General features: G+C 43.4%; 1 protein-coding gene across 1 annotated transcript in view; it reads left to right on the forward strand.

The window, feature by feature from the left end:
- Positions 1–16,338, forward strand: part of MTURN (maturin, neural progenitor differentiation regulator homolog) — a 47,877-nt gene that overhangs the window by 23,245 nt on the left and 8,294 nt on the right. Inside the window, exon 2 of the mRNA XM_077491493.1 lies at positions 8,879–9,001. Coding sequence (XP_077347619.1) covers positions 8,879–9,001 — 123 coding nt within the window. The remainder of the gene's footprint in view (positions 1–8,878; positions 9,002–16,338) is intronic.

Raw genomic sequence — 16,338 nt, forward strand, 5'->3', positions numbered from 1 at the left:
ACTGGCACGCCCTAAGGCAAGAAGTGTACTCCTATATAACCCCTCCCACTACTGGGAGTCCTCGGTTTTTTCGCCAGTGTCTAAGGTGTTGGTCACGAGTAAAGATGTGCTGTGCTGAGCTGCACTGGAAGCAATCCTTGCTAGGGCTAGCCATGCTGACTGGATCCGTTCTGATGTCTTTTCATGGGCTAAATGAATGGTACCCCGACTTTGTGTCCGAAGAAACAAGGTTTCCTAAAATGTCTTGGAGCCCACCCTGAAGGATGACGATTGGGTCTTTATCTCTGATAAAACCCTACTGCGAGGGAAAAGGTAAGGGAGATTTTCACAGGAATTTCTCCTTCTATGTATAATGTTGTCATGCCTATGTGTCACCACTGGGGGCTGTATTGAGCACTCATCGCCCTGACGCTGGAAACGCTGAAGCCTTCATTCTCCTTTCCTCCAGCTGCAACAGATCCTCCGGTAAGAAGGGGGGTCTGCTTCTCTTCCTGTGCCCCAAAAATAGATTTTTCCCCTTTGGAGTATAAGATGCCTAACTAGTTTCCTTTTTTATTTTTAAAAGAGAGAGACAGACCGCGGCCGCTCAGCAGATGATTTACCCCCTTCGTCATGCCTGCATGTCCACAGGACGCCGCTTGCGCGGGAAAGCACTTTCCTTTAAAAGGAAGGGGGCGTAATTTGCGCGGGGGGCGTGGCTAACGGTGCAGACGCTGGCCACACATGTAGGAAGTTGATTTTAGCTCTGTATGTGATGAGAGCTGCTGCTGGCTGTGGAGGGACAGAGCAGGAGGATGGCTTGTTCAGGTTAGTGACACAGGCTTTTTCCCTTTGACACATTATACTTTACCAGGCTAGGATTAATAGCAAATAATAGCGTTGAACTATAGCCTAGCAATGTACATTCTTTTGCATAGTGCCTCTGCTTTATGCTTCAGGCTATGAATGGTAATGGGACCAGGAACTTCTCTAAGGGGGTCAGTGTTTTTTTCACTATAAACTGAATCCATTTCCAAAAGAATGGCATCCTCCTCTGAGAGAGATATGGCTAGTCAGATTGAGCTGTCAGGGGAAACTGTTGTTGCATAAAACACTTCAGTCCCTGTATATATCATACAAAAGGTTTTTTTCTTCTACCATTTGTAAATTGGAAAGAAGATTAATGTTATGTCTCTCCATAGTGGGGCTAAACATAACAGATTCCTATCTAGTCTTCAGGACCCTCTTATTGAGGTGCAGGAGGGTGGGGATCAGGTAGATCTTCCCAAATATTTGGAAGATACTTATTTATCCTCTTCTGAGGATCCTAATATGGAAGGAGTAGCATCACAAGACATCTGGCTTGTGTACTCCCTTACTCAACCCTTTTTGCTGCCTGCAGCACAGGCTCTGGGGGAACCTACCTCTAATTAGGTTGATTAGAACCTCCCCCATCTGCAATTGTTCCAGCAACATGTCCAGTGGATAATACACTGATGTTAAAGGATCCAACAGATAAAAAGTTGGAAGACAATGTCTTTTGCAAGTTCAGTAGCGCAGCCAGTTCTTGCTGCAATTGGTGTATCTCAGTCCATTAAGGAACAGTTTGTGGAGATACCTGAAATTCTGCCTGATCGGCAGACCCGGCAATGGGCTGGTGTATCTGACACACTATGTCTCACAGTAGATGTTATGAAAGACTCTATCATTTAAGCCTTATGGCTTATGCTTGGACTAGTGCATTCTCGCAGAGTTCTGTGGCTGAAAGATTGATCAGCGGAAGCACCGTGTAAAAAGGTCTTAGCCTTTTTTTTCCCCTTCATGGGATACGGTTATTTAGAGACGATCTGGATAAGTACATCCAAAGGACCTCTAATGGGGAAAGCTCTCTTTTACCAGTAAAGAAGAGGTTCAAACATTTCTTCTTTAATTGTGCTGCCTCTCCTATGCCAGGGGCATCTGCCTCTAGGCAGTCTCAACGGCCTCAACCGTCAGTTTCAAGGGGAAGACCCCAAGGGCAGAACCAGGGTCAGAAGAGATCTTGGGGCAGAGAGCCCACAAAGCAGAATGCTAAAGCCTTCTCATCAAGGGGCACCCCCACTCGTTTGGGTGAGGGGAAAGGTCCTGTCATTCTCAAGATCTTGCAGGAACAATGTCAAGACAGATAGATTTCTGCATTTTTTTTTTCTCTGGTTACAACTAGAGTTCCGAGAGTTTCCATCTCCTCATTTTTTTCTAAGGGAAAATGTTCCCAAGGATCCAGAGAAAAAGAAGTCTCTCTTTCTGGCCTCTGGATCAGCTATTATCCCAGTCGGTGATATCAGAGCTTCCCTTACTGGAACAGGGCACAGGGTTTGGCTCAACAGAGAGGTAAGACCCATTCTAGATCTCGCATATCTGAATCGGCACTTAAACATCCGATCCTTTCATAATCCAATCGGTTGTGTCTTTCCTGCAAGGAAGGGAAGTTTTTGGCTTTAATCGATATGCATTTTTGATATCTCCATATGCCAAATTTTCCCGCTCACCAGAAATTTCTGCGTTTTGAAATATAAAATTATCTTTTCAGTTGTGGCCCTGCCATTCGGTTTAGCCACAGCACCACGGGTGTTCTGAAAGATTCTGGCACCTCCTTTAGCCAGATTAAGGGCTCAAGGCATAACGGTCCTAGCCTATTTAGAAGATCTACTTTTAATAGATCATTTAGTCTCGGGTCTAAAACCAGAGTCTGATTACAGCCGTAACTACCTGAAATCTCTGGGTTGGATACTCAACCTAGGAAGAATCTCCTTAAAACCATCAAGGAGATTACAGTGCTTGGGGGCTGGTTATAGATACCATAAAGAAGGTATTCTTACCCCAGACAAGAATCAGTTCCATTGTAGGTCTAATTCAACTTATCAAAACAAAGAAATTCCTTCCATTCTGCTGTGCAGGAGATTGTTAGGGGAAATGGTGGCCTCCTTCAAGGCCGTCCCTTACGCGCAGTTTTTACTCAAAAACTGCTTCAAAACACCATCCTGTCGGTCTGGAATAAAAAGATTCAGGCCTTGTTTGTTTCCAATACGCTTGGCTCCCAACGTAAGTCAGAGCCTAAATTGGTGGCTGTTATCCAGCAAAAGGGAAAATCTTTATCCTGGAAGGTGTTAACAACAGATGCCAGCCTTCTATGCTGGGGAGCAGCCCTGGAAGAAGATTCTGTCCAGGGGAGATGGTCCTGGTTAGAGGACCTTGACTATCAACTTTTTGGATGATTCGGGCAGTATGTCTGGCCCTAGAATCTGGGACGGTCAGACTACGGGACTGTCCTGTCAGGTTCAGTCTGACAAGGCCACGGTGGTGGTTTACATCAATCACTAGGGGGCACGAGAGGTTTTGCAGCCCAAAAAGAGGTGAATAATGTTCTAGCTTGGGCAGAACACAACATTCCTTGCCTATCCGGAATTTTCATTTCAGGAATAGAGAATTGGCAGACGGACTAATTGAGTCGACAACAATTATTTCCGGGAGAATAATCTCTTTATCCCGACATCTTCCTAGTGATATGTCAGAGGTGGGGTATTCTGGACATGGACCTATTTGTGTCCAGATTCAACAACAAAGTCGACAACTTTGTGTTGAGACGCATTAGTCTTCCTATGGGATCAGTTTTCACCGATCTATGCATTCTCTCCAGTTCTGCTTCTTCCATGCCTTCTCCGCAAGATTAAGCAGGAGCGAAAGGAGGTGATTCTGTCGGCCCCAATGGTCCCATAAGATCTTGATTTGCTGAGATCTTAAAGATGGCAGTAGGAGTCCTTCGGACTCTGCCGTTATAGCCAGACTTTCTCGCACAAGGTCCGGTATTTCATCCTACCTCACAGACAAAAAATGTAACAGGTTTGACTGTTGAATCCCACTTTATAAAGTTTCATGGGTGATCTCCTTCGGTAGTGTCTACTGTGCCAGGAAACCGGCTTCCAGAATCATTTACTATAGGGCTTGGAAGGCGTATGTTTCTTGGTGTGGATCCAGGGGTTGGCACCCCAGGAAGTATGTCATAGGCAGGATCCCTGATTCCTGCAAATGGGATCTGAAATAAAGCTGGCCTTGACTTCTATCAAGGGCTAGATTCCAGCCTTGTCAGTGTTTTTTCAGTGGCCTCTTGCTTTCCAATCTTGGTGCGTAGCTTATTCAGGGGATAACACGGATTATCCCCCCCCCCCATCAAGGCACCTCTAAATCCTTGGGATTTAAATTTGGTCTTATCGGCTTTGCTGATTCAGCCGTTTGAACCTTTACAAGAAATTTCCTTGGTTCTTTTGACAATAAAGATAATCTTTCTGGTTGCCATTTCTTCTGCTAGAAGAATATCAGAACTAGTGGCTCTGTCTTCTATAGAGCCATATTTGATCATACATTAGGATGAGGTGTTTTTTTTGTCCTCATCCTGAATTCCTACCAAAAGGGGTAACAGGTTTTTTTCATTTAAACCAAGATATTATTTTTGCTTCTTTCTCCCCAGAGCATCAATCTAGGGAGGAGAAAACACTACATTCCCTTAATGTAGTAAGAGCGATCAGCCTATTTAAAGGTGACCGCTCAGGTTCGCAAAACACATTTTGTTTGTACTGCCAGAAGGTCCAAAATGTGAACAACAGGCCGTGTCAAAATCTACTATTTTTCCAAATGGATTCGTCAAGTGATTGTTCAAACTTCGACTTAAGAAGAAAATTCTTCCTTCTTATGCTAGAGCACACTCATCCAGGGTGATTGGTGCATCATCAGGCCTCTATGTCTCAGATCTGTAAGGCCACGACTTGGTCTTCGGTTCATACGTTTATCAGATTTTATCAAATCGATATTAAAGGTCATGAGGATATTGCCTTTGGGCGCAGTATACTGCAGGCTGCACTATGAGTCCTCTGGCCTCCTGTTTTGTTTGTTTTTTGGTTGTGTCTCCCTCCCTTCAGTTGCCATTGCTATGGGACATGCCACATAGTAACTACTATGGCTCTGTGTCCCCTGATGTAAGAAAAGAAAGCAGGATTTTTAAAACAGCTTACCTGTAAAATCCTTTTCTTTGATGTACATCAGGGGACACAGAAGTCCCTCCCTTCTTCGTATACACTTGTATTGCTTGGCTACAAAACTGAGTAGTGGGAGGGGTTATATAGGGAGTACACTTCTTGCCTTAGGGCGTGCCAGTGTCCATCACCTATCAGTGACCTTATAATCCACATAGTGACTACTATGGCTCTGTGTCCCCTGATGTGCATCAAAGAAAAGGATTTTAAAGATAAGCTGTTTAAAAAAATCCTGTTTTTGTGCATGCCCCCGCACAGATGTCTTTCAAATCGCCCCACGAACTCACACTGAAATGAGGGTTTGAAATTGTGCAAGTTCAGCTGAATGCACACAATTTCAAACCCACCTTCAATGTAAACGTACCCTAAGAGCCTTTTCACACTGTCAGCGCCCGAGCATCGGCAGTAAAGCGGCACTAGTCTTAGCGGCGATTTACTGATGTTTTTGCGGCGCTTTTCAGGCTCTAGTGGGGCACTTTTAATCCCTGCTAGTGGCCGAATAATGGGTTAAAAGTGCGGGCAGCACTTTGCAGACACTTTGGCGACACTGCCCATTGATTTCAATGGGTGGGGCACTTTAGATGCGGTTTATACATTGCTTCTAAAGTGCCTCAAAGAAGCTGCTTGCAGGACTTTTTTTGACGTCTTGCTAGTTCAGTGCCCCACTCAGGCTTTCACACTGGCATTGCAGATAAAGCTTTTTTCAGGTGCTTTACAGATGCTATTTTTAAGCGCCTGAAAAACACCTCCAGTGTTAAAGGGCTCTAAGAGAGTGCTCTTAATCTCAGCTTGTTACCTGTAAAACAGCTGTGAGACAAATCTTGCTGATTAATAGGGGATCAAATACTTATTTCACTCATTAAAATGCAAATCAATTTATAACTTTTTTTGAAATGCGTTTTTTCTGGATAGTTTTGTTGTTCTGTAGACTGATCATTTCTTTGTCGGTAGTCAAATGTACAAAATCAGCAGGGGTTTAAATACTTTTTTTTTCCCCCTCACTGTAATTAGCCTTTCTGCCTATTGTTGCTATGGTCTTTGGTTCAAATCTCAACAAGGACAATACCTGTAAAGCGTTTCCTGTGTTTACATTGGTTTCCTCCCATACTCCAAAGACATGATGCTGTGTAGGTTTGTTGGCCCTAATATGTTGTATGTATGCATCTGAGATCATGACCTTAGATTGTAAGCTCCTTGAGAGCAGGGACTGATATGCATGTACAATATGTAAAGCGCTGCACACATTATTGGTGTTATATAAAGTAAAATACTGTAATAATATTAAAAAGTATTAAAAGTTCCTATATCCAGTACATCCGGAAAGTATTCACAGCACTTCACTTTTTTCTTTCCACATTCTATGTTACAGCCTTATCCAAAATGGATTAAATTAATTAATTTCCTCAAAATTCTACAAACAATACCCCATAATGACAACGTGAAAGAAGTTTGAAATCCTTTGCAAATTTTATTATAAAAATAATCCACATGTACAGAAGTATTCACAGCCTTTGCTGAAGCACCTTGAACATTAGTTACAGCCTCGTGTCTTTTTGAGTATGCTATAAGCTTGGCATACCTATTTTTGGCAGTTTCTCCCATTCTTCTTTGCAGGACCTCTCAAGCTCCATCTGGTTGGATGGGCTCTGGCTGGGCCACTCAAGGACATTCACAGAGTTGTCCAATAGCCACTCCTTTGTTATCTTGGCTGTGTGCTTAGGGTCGTTGTCCTGTTGGAAAATGAACCTTCATCCCAGTCTGAGGTCCAGAGTATTCTGAAGCAGGGAGCATTTCATCAAGGATGTCTCGGTACATTGCTACATTCATTTTTTTCCCTCGATCCTGACTAATCTCTCTTAGTTCCTGCTACTGAAAAACATCCTCACAGCATGATGTTGCCACCACCATGCTTCCCTGTAGGGATAGTGTTGGCCAGGTGATGAGCAGTGCCTGGTTTTCTCCAGACATGACGCCATTTAGGCCAAAGAGTTCAATCTTTGTTTCATCAGACCAGAGAATTTTGTCCTTCAGGTGCCTTTTGGCAAACTCCAGATGGGCTGTTGTGTGCCTTTTACTAGGGAGTGTCTTCCGTCTGGCCACTATAATATATAGGCCTAATTGGTGGACTGCTGCAGAGATGGTTGTTCTCTCTTCATAGAGAAACACTGGAGCACTGTCAGTGACCATTGGGTTCTTGGTAACCTCCCTGACTAAGGCCGTTCTCCCAGTTGCTCAGTTTGGCCAGGCGGCTCACTCTCTAGGAAGAGTCCTGGTGGGTCCAGATGTTTCATTTACAGATGATGGAGGCCACTGTGCTCATTTGGACCTTTTTTAATTCTGCATAAATGTATATGTGCCTTGATACAATTCTGTCTCGAAGATATACAGACCATTCCTTGGACCTCATGGCTTGGTTTGTGCTCTGATATGCACTGTTAACTGTGGGACCCTATATAGACAGGTGTGCGCCTTTCCAAATCATGTCCAATCAACTGAATTTATCACAAGTGGACTCCAATCAAGTTGTAGAAACATCTCAAGGATGACCAGTGGAAACAGGATGCACCTAAATTTCAAGTGTCATGGCAAAGGCTGTGAAAACTTATGTACATGGGATTTTCTTTTTTTTCCTTTTCTATTGGTAAGAAATCATTATGGGGTATTGTTTGTAGAATTTTGAGGAAACTAATGAATTTCATCCATTTTGGAATAAGGCTGTAACATAACAAAATGTGGAAAAAGTGAAGTGCTGTGAATACTTTCCGGATGCATGGTAGCCTACATTAGTAAATTAAGTGATATTAAAGGTAATTATAATTTTTTTTCTTCATACTTACCTGCTCTGTGTAATGGTTTTGCACAAGAGTAGCTCCCTTTCCTCCTCCTCCTCCTCCTCCTCCTCCGTTGCCCTGCTGCCGCCGCTCCTGGCCCCTTCCTCCTGTGCCACCAGAGCAAGCATGCACTGTATGTCCATTCACACAAAGAGCCGTGGCTCGGCCCTGCGCCCTCTATCCGCTCGTTGGCTGTGATTTGACAGCAGCAGGAACCAATGGCTCCCACTGCTGTTTCTGCTAGTGAGGACAGAGAGAGTCCCTGGAGAGCCAAGGCTCTAGTGCACATTGTTGGATCACGATGGCTCAGGTAAGTATTAGGGGAGCTGGGGCACTGCTTCACACGGAAGTTTTTTTAACCTTCACAAAGTGAAAAAAAAACTTGGAGACTTTACAACCACTTTAATTTATGGGAATGCTTTGTTTCTGTGGGCACCCAAAAACTATCCCTCCTCGTTTTCATAGCCATGATCCCCAGATAATGACATTAGTGGACATTGGCAGGGACCTGCAAGGAAATACTAAAAGTTCTTGTTGCTGGAAGTAAACAGCTGTGCCATCACTAGATCCTTTTTCTGTACAGCCTGGGATGATGAACTCTCTTATTAGTTCTTCTAATAAAAGCCTGTAGACACACAAAGATGATTATCTCTGTTAGCAGCACAGTGCTGGCAAAAGACTATAATCAAAGACGAAACAAAGTCATTGTTGGAGCCTTTGCTTCATTGGTGTAATTATGCAGTTATAATTATGGACCACAATGGGGCATTCTTTGTCTTTTGCTCATATGTAGGCAGAAGTCCTGACAGTCCTATGGGTAAAAATAAACACTCTCTCTTCTGTTATTACAAACATGATTAGCTGCAACAGCTATAGAGAGGAGGCTGATGACCTCTGACCTCCCAACAAAAGATGGTGTTGTCTGTCATGCTGATTATCTTACATAATGCGTTGTATTGTTGCCTGCTTTTTTAGTATTCATTGTTATTGTTCTCGTTACAGCATGTGTGGAGTGAAAGTGAAGACTGCTTGCCTTTCCTGCAGCTAGCTCAGGATTACATTTCCTCCTGTGGGAAGAAGACGCTTCATGAAATACTAGAGAAAGTCTTCAAGTCATTCAGACCAGTAAGTTTGTTGGCTTTCTTAAAGGCAGAAATACTGGTTTGTGGTTCATTTTATTTTACATTTTTAATTTATAAGTCTTTGAAATGTTACATTTTTTATTTATTTTTTATTAAAAATATTTATTTTACTTTTAAAGTCACAGAATACTAATATGTATTTTGCGAAGGAGTCAAATGCCCCTGCTAGCCCGCTTAAAGGAGGGTGACGTACAGCAACGACGGTTCGTGGGATCATTCCGACCTGCTGCAGTATGACGGTGGCTGGTCTGCAAGAGGTTAAAGCCGGCCATTCTTTTGTTTACATTCTGCTGTCAGTAAGGAACCCCGCAGGAAGCGGATGTCATGGTTGTTAAAGATGTGGCGGTTGCCCGCTCCTTAACAACTATGCTATTTACTGGTTGTTAAGGAGGCTGGTGGGTGCCGTCTCCTTAAGCAGCGCTAACTGATTCCTTGAATAACGTGTGGCTAAACCAGGACTTGTTCAACAAATGTACTTATTTATTTTGTTTAGTGAATTTACATTTTAGAGTCAGTTTATGCGGTTTTTACTTGTGTGGTAAATACAGCATAAACTGGCAGAGCAAAGACGTTTTGACTATCGAATGAGATAATTGGGGAAAAAAATGTGTCACATGATCAAATTATCTCATGTGGTATTCTTTAGTGAATTGAGCCCTCAGTCTGGTAGAAGCTGAAGATGGTCTGTCACCAGAAATGCAGTCTGAGATAAATTTTCATGTGACCACATTTTGTCACCATTGATGTATTCAGGCACATTATTTATTTAACTAGGTCCTGCCTGTAGGACATCCATGGATGTCCTTGGTTGCAGCGGTTATACCGGGATGATGCCTGCACCTACAGGCATCATCCCTGGTATCAAATTTTTCAGCCTGAAATTCAGTTTCCAGGAGAAGTAATTAGAGTGGCTAATACCACTTGATCACTTCTGCGCAAGGGGGTTCCTCAGCCCTCCCGCCACCGCCTTTCCTGGGCTCTGCGGCCTGATTGCGGGGCACGGGATTGATGCGACCACTGGCGATGGCTGCATGGAACAGAGAGAAACTGACTTTGTTCCTCTTGCTCTCTGTGAAACTGGAAGCAACGAGTACAGTGCCTTGCGAAAGTATTCGGCCCCCTTGAAATTTTCAACCTTTTGCCACATTTCAGGCTTGAAACATAAAGATATAACATTTTTATTTTTTGTTAAGAATCACCAACAAGTGGGACACAATTGTGAAGTGAAACGAAATCTATTGGATATTTTAAACTTTTTTAGCAAATAAAAAACTGAAAAGTGGTGCGTGCAAAATTATTCGGCCCCTTTACATTCAGTGCAGCAAACTCACTCCAGAAGTTCAGCGAGGATCTCTGAATGATCCAATGTTGTCCTAAATGACTGATGGTGATAAATAGAATCCACCTGTGTGTAATCAAGTCTCTGTATAAATGCACCTGCTCTGTGATAGTCTCAGGGTTCTGTTGAAAGCGCAGAGAGCATCATGAAGACGAAGGAACACACCAGGCAGGTCCGTAATACTGTTGTGGAGAAGTTTAAAGCCGGATTTGGATACAAAAACTTTTCCCAAGCTTTCAACATCCCAAGGAGCACTGTGCAAGCGATCATTTTGAAATGGAAGGAGTATCAGACCACTGCAAATCTACCAAGACCTGGCCGTCCCTCTAAACTTTCAGCTCAGACAAGGAGAAGACTGATCAGAGATGCAGCCAAGAGGCCCATGATCACTCTGGATGAACTGCAGAGAACTACAGCTGAGGTGGGAGAGTCTGTCCATAGGACAACAATCAGTCGTACACTGCACAAATCTGGCCTTTATGGAAGAGTGGCAAGAAGAAAGCCATTTCTCAAAGATATCCATAAAAAGTCTTGTCTAAAGTTTGCCACAAGCCACCTGGGAGACACACCAAACATGTGGAAGAAGGTGCTCTGGTCAGATGAAACCAAAATCGAACTTTTTGCCCACAATGCAAAACGATATGTTTGGCGTAAAAGCAACACCGCTCATCACCCTCAACACACCATCCACCCTGTCAAACATGGTGGTGGCAGCATCATGGTTTGGGCCTGCTTTTCTTCAGCAGGGACAGGGAAGATGGTTAAAATTGAGGGGAAGATGGATGCAGCCAAATACAGGACCATTCTGGATGAAAACCTGTTGCAGTCTGCAAAAGACCTGAAACTGGGACGGAGATTTATCTTCCAACAAGACAATGATCCCAAACATACAGCAAAGTGTACAAAAGAATGGTTCACAAATAAACATATCCAGGTGTTAGAATGGCCAAGTCAAAGTCCAGACCTGAATCCAATCGAGAATCTGTGGAAAGAGCTGAAAACTGCTGTTCACAAACGCTCTCCATCCAACCTCACTGAGTTCGAGCTGTTTTGCAAGGAAGAATGGGCAAGAATTTCAGTCTCTCGATGTGCAAAACTGATAGAGACATACCCCAAGCGACTTGCCGCTGTAATCGCAGCAAAAGGTGGCTCTACAAAGTATTAACGCAAGGGGGCCGAATAATTTTGCACGCCCTACTTTTCATTTTTTTATTTGTTAAAAAAGTTTCAAAAATCCAATAGATTTCGTTCCACTTCACAATTGTGTCCCACTTGTTGGTGATTCTTCACAAAAAATAACAATTTTATATCTTTATGTTTGAAGCCTGAAATGTGGCAAAAGGTTGAAAAGTTCAAGGGGGCCGAATACTTTTGCAAGGCACTGTAACATTACAAAATTACACATTTTGAAAGAAGGAGGGTTAATTACAGCATACATATGGCAATATGAATGAATGAATGAATGAAATACTTGTATAGCGCACAATGCGAACCGAATCGCCTCTAGGCGCTGTGGCGAGCTTTGATCATCTGCTAAAAGAGGAAGGTCTTGAGTTTTTTCCTAAAAGCCAGGTGATTTTCTTCCAGGCGGATGTTGATTGGTAGAGCATTCCATAGCCGAGGCCCTTGGATTTATACCGGGCTTTGGGCACGAGGAGGAGGTTTTTGTTGGCTGATCGAAGACTGCGGTTTGGTGTGTAATGATTTATTTTCTCCATTAGGTATTGCGGAGCTTCTCTATGCACGCATTTGTGGGTGAGGCAAAGGGTCTTGAACGTGATCCGATTTTTTTACGGTTATCCAATGTAGGCTCCTCAGCGAAGGAGCGATGGATTCCCAGGTTTTTTTTTTCCTGTTATCAGCCTTGCCGCCGTGTTTTGGATCAGTTGTAATCGTGCAAGTTGATATTGTGGTAATCCTATGTAAAGCGAGTTTGCGTAGTCCAGTCGTGAATTAATGATTGTTCCAACTAGCACTGTTTTGTCATAAAAGGGATGAGTCTGCGAAGAATGCGCAGCAGATGGTGGGATCCACTGACTACAGATCCTATTTGCGCATCCATTGACATTTGTGCGTCTAAAATAACCCCGAGACTCTTCGCTTTGGTCTTTGGGGAGATAGTCTGCCCAAAGACGGTTGGTGGAGACCAGGAGGTTTTGGTTGCGGGCTTATGATTTGGGTGTAAGATAAGAAGCTCTGTCCCCTGTCCTCGCGTACTTGCGCGCAAATGTATTTATTACTTCCGCGTGCATATATAAATGGTGATCACGCCACACATGTGAGGTATTGTCGTGAACGTTGGCATGGGAACAATAATTCTAGAACCACAGCTCCTGTGTAACTCTAAGCTAGTAACCTGAAAAGGTGTTTAAAGTGTCACGTATGGAGAATTTTAAGCACCGTAGTTTGCTGCCATTGCGCTGGCAGATGCAGTATTAAAGCGTGACATGCTAGGTATCTATTTACTGCGTAACATCATCTTTCATAATATACGAAATTGGGATAAATATTTTTTATTCATTAACCACTTGCCGACCGCCGCACGACGATGTACGTCCATTTTTTGAAGAGGGATATCTCGGTAACGGCAGCAGCTGCTGCCACAACCGAGGTGTCCATCTCTTCAGGCGGCGGTCGGCTGTACGATAACGGTGGTCTCCGCGGCGGATTCGCCGCGAGATCACCGCTATCGGCGGCGGGAGAGGTGCCACCCCCCTCCCGCCGCCCTCCCGCACCTTCCGCCGCTTACCGGAGCCGTCGGTAGCGGCGGAGGCGATCGGGTCCTTCACTCTGCTGGGCATAGAGACAAGTGAGGCTAAGATGGCCCCCACTCGTCTCTATACCATAGGAGGGCGGAAGCGAACGTCAAAACGTCACTTCCGCCCATACCTCTTAAAGGTATATTTTTTTTTTTTAATGTCAGATTTTCTTTTTTTATTTTTTATTTTTTTTTTTTTTTGCATTTTAGCCCAAATATGAGATCTGAGGACCTTTTGACCCCAGATCTCATATTTAAGAGGACCTGTCATGCTTTTTTCTATTACAAGGAATGTTTACATTCCTTGTAATAAGAATAAAAGTGATCCATTTTATTTATTTTTTTTTAAAAAGTGTAAAAATAAATAAAATAAATTAAAATAAATAAGAAAAAAAAAATAAAAAATTTAAAAACACCCCGTTACGACGAGCTTGCGCACAGAAGCGAGCGCATACGTGAGTAGCGCCCGCATATGAAAACGGTGGTCAAACCACATATGTGAGGTATCGCCGCGATCGGTAGAGCGAGAGCAATAATTCTAGCCCTAGACCTCCTCTGTAACGCAAAAAATGCAACCTGTAGAATTTTTTAAATGTCGCTTATGGAGATTTTTGAGGCTAAAAGTTTGACGCCATTCCACGAGCAGGCGCAATTTTGAAGCGTGACATGTTGGGTATTACTCGGCATACCATTATCTTTCACACTATAAAAAAAAATTGGGCTAATTTTACTGTTGTTGTCTTATTTTTTTATTCAAAAAAGTGAATTTTTTCCAAAAAAAGTGCGCTTCTAAGACCGCTGCGCAAATACGGTGTGAAAAAAAGTATTTCAATGACCGCCATTTTATTCTCTAGGGTGTTAGAAAAAAAACAATATAAAATGTTTGGGGGTTCTAAGTAATTTTCTAGCAAAAAAAACTGTTTTAAACATGGAAACACCAAGTCCGAAAAAGAGGCCTGGTCCTTAAGTGGTTAAAGTGTATTTTTTTTTTTTACCTAAAAATTGCATTTGCAAAAACCCCTGCGCAAATATGTAACAAAAAAAATTGCAACACCCAGCATTTTATTCTATAGGGCCTCTGCTTAAAAAAAAAAATATATATATATAATGTTTGGGGGTTCTAAGTAATCTTCTAGCAAAAGAAATTTGATTTTTACATGTAGGAGCGAAGTGTTTAGAAATGGCCCAGATGCAAAGTGATTAAAACAAAGAAAACCTAAGGCTTTTCCGTGAATTGACCTTTTGAGGGCTTGTTTACATCATATTTATTGAGCTATGTTTTTTCTGCACAACACCATACACATGTCATCAGTTCTTTTCTGAAAGATTCTATTTTATTATACGTGTTATATACCCCCAAGCAGGCCATACAGTAAAATTAATACAGATACACTAGAAAAATGTGAGTGTCCAATAGCTTTCTATATCTCCCTAGGAAAAGGGCACATTTGAATCCATCAAGATGGTATTTATGATTTAATCAAAAGTTGGAAGTGAAAAAATTGACTTTCTAGGCACCAATTAAAAGCAGAAACAATGAATTTTATTAATAACAATTCGTAACTAGAATTAAAAGAAACATTTAAAAACAACGCTGTAGCTTTCTACAGTGAGGAACTAGGTCTCTCCAAGAGCCGTAGAAATATTGAGCCTAGGACAGCCCAGATATGTGACTAGGCTGAAATGTAGCAATAAACTAAGCTGTACATGTTTTGCAGGAACCGCTTCTTCAGGAGATTGTATGTAATTTCTCTGCTAGGATTAAAGTGGTTGTAAACCCATTACAACCACTTTAACTTACAGGTAAGCCTAGATTAAGGCTTACCTGTAGGTGCAAGAAATATCTCCCTAACCTAAAAGGTTTAGGAGATATTTGCAGAACTAGCTGCACCAATGTCTACGGCGTGGGGTCCCTCCTTTAAAGAGTGGACTGCTCCACCAGTAGTGGATCCCCCTATCTTTTGGTTGCGCAAGGCGACCATGATTCTGGTAGAGGAGTCTACCTCTTTTTAAGGATCTGGCTGACATACCTGGAGAGGGAACAGATTCCCTCTGCTTTCGCTGAGTTAGCGGACCAGTTGGTCTGGGGGCTGCAGTTTATAGGCGATGCCTCTTGGATGCAGTTCCCTTGGTTGCTAAGCTCTCTGTTTCGGCAGTGGTGCTTAGGCATGTATTGGGGCTTACGTGTTGATCTGCGGACTGGGCTTCTAAATAAAAAAGCTCTGACTGGGTTACCATTTCAAGGCAATGTCTGTTTGGGGCTACTCTGGATGATATTGTTATGAGTCTGAGGAGGGAAGTGTAGATGTCTTTCACAGTCTGAAATGGGGGGGAAAAGGGCCTTGTAGCGGATGCGGTCCTTCTTCTCGGCACACAATGGACCTGGTCTGGTGAGCCAAAAGCGCGGCACCCTAGACCTATGAACAAGGCCCCTTCAGCATGAAGACATGCCCTCCACTATATCATAGTGTTCCGACCTTGAACCCCGAAAAGGGTTTTTTCCTCCCAATTGGTGCCTGTCACCGGACTGTTGCCACTTCTCCTTGGGGCTGTGCAAGCCCTGTTGCTTCAGGGTGTGCTTGTCGCGGTTCCAGTGGATACAGAATGTCCAGAATGGAGTCCATCCGTGCATTGGTGGCGTCCCTTCATCATGGGGACTTTCGGGCTTCTGCCGACATCACGGATGCTGATCACGTACTCCAATAGGTGCCCAACACCAACACTTCCTCCATTTTACTGTGGGAAAAGAGCATTTTCAGCTCACGGTGTTGACATTTGGACTCACCTCCACCCCTTGCAAAGGTGTTGGCCCCAGTTCTGGCATGGTTACATCGGGGGGGGGGGGTTGCAGTCCTGGGCTGCTTGAAGGATTTTCTTCTGTGAGCAGAGTCCTCGGCTACCCTGAGGGACGACTGAGCTTGCTATACAGACCTCAGTTTTCAGTTGGCTTCTATACTACCTGAAGTCTGCTCCGGCTCCTTCCAGAAAATTGGATTATCTGGGCCTGACTCTGGTTTCATCTCTGGCCAGAGTGTTTTCTTCCTCTGGACAAACCAGAAGTTGCATGCTTTGTTACAACTACTGTTGTCTCGCAAGTGGGCTTCCCTGTGGTCCTGCATGTGGGTATTGGGCCTGATGAAGATCCTGGCTTAAAGTTCCCTAGGTCTCTGGGCTATCGGATTTGGCTGAGCCAGAAAACCAGGGGTCCCTGGTCTGGTGGCTT

The sequence above is a fragment of the Lithobates pipiens genome, unplaced genomic scaffold (assembly GCF_037356315.1).
Source record: "Lithobates pipiens isolate NorthernLeopardFrog02 unplaced genomic scaffold, aLitPip1_a1.2 Scaffold_19, whole genome shotgun sequence".
Classification (NCBI taxonomy): Eukaryota; Metazoa; Chordata; class Amphibia; order Anura; family Ranidae; genus Lithobates; species Lithobates pipiens.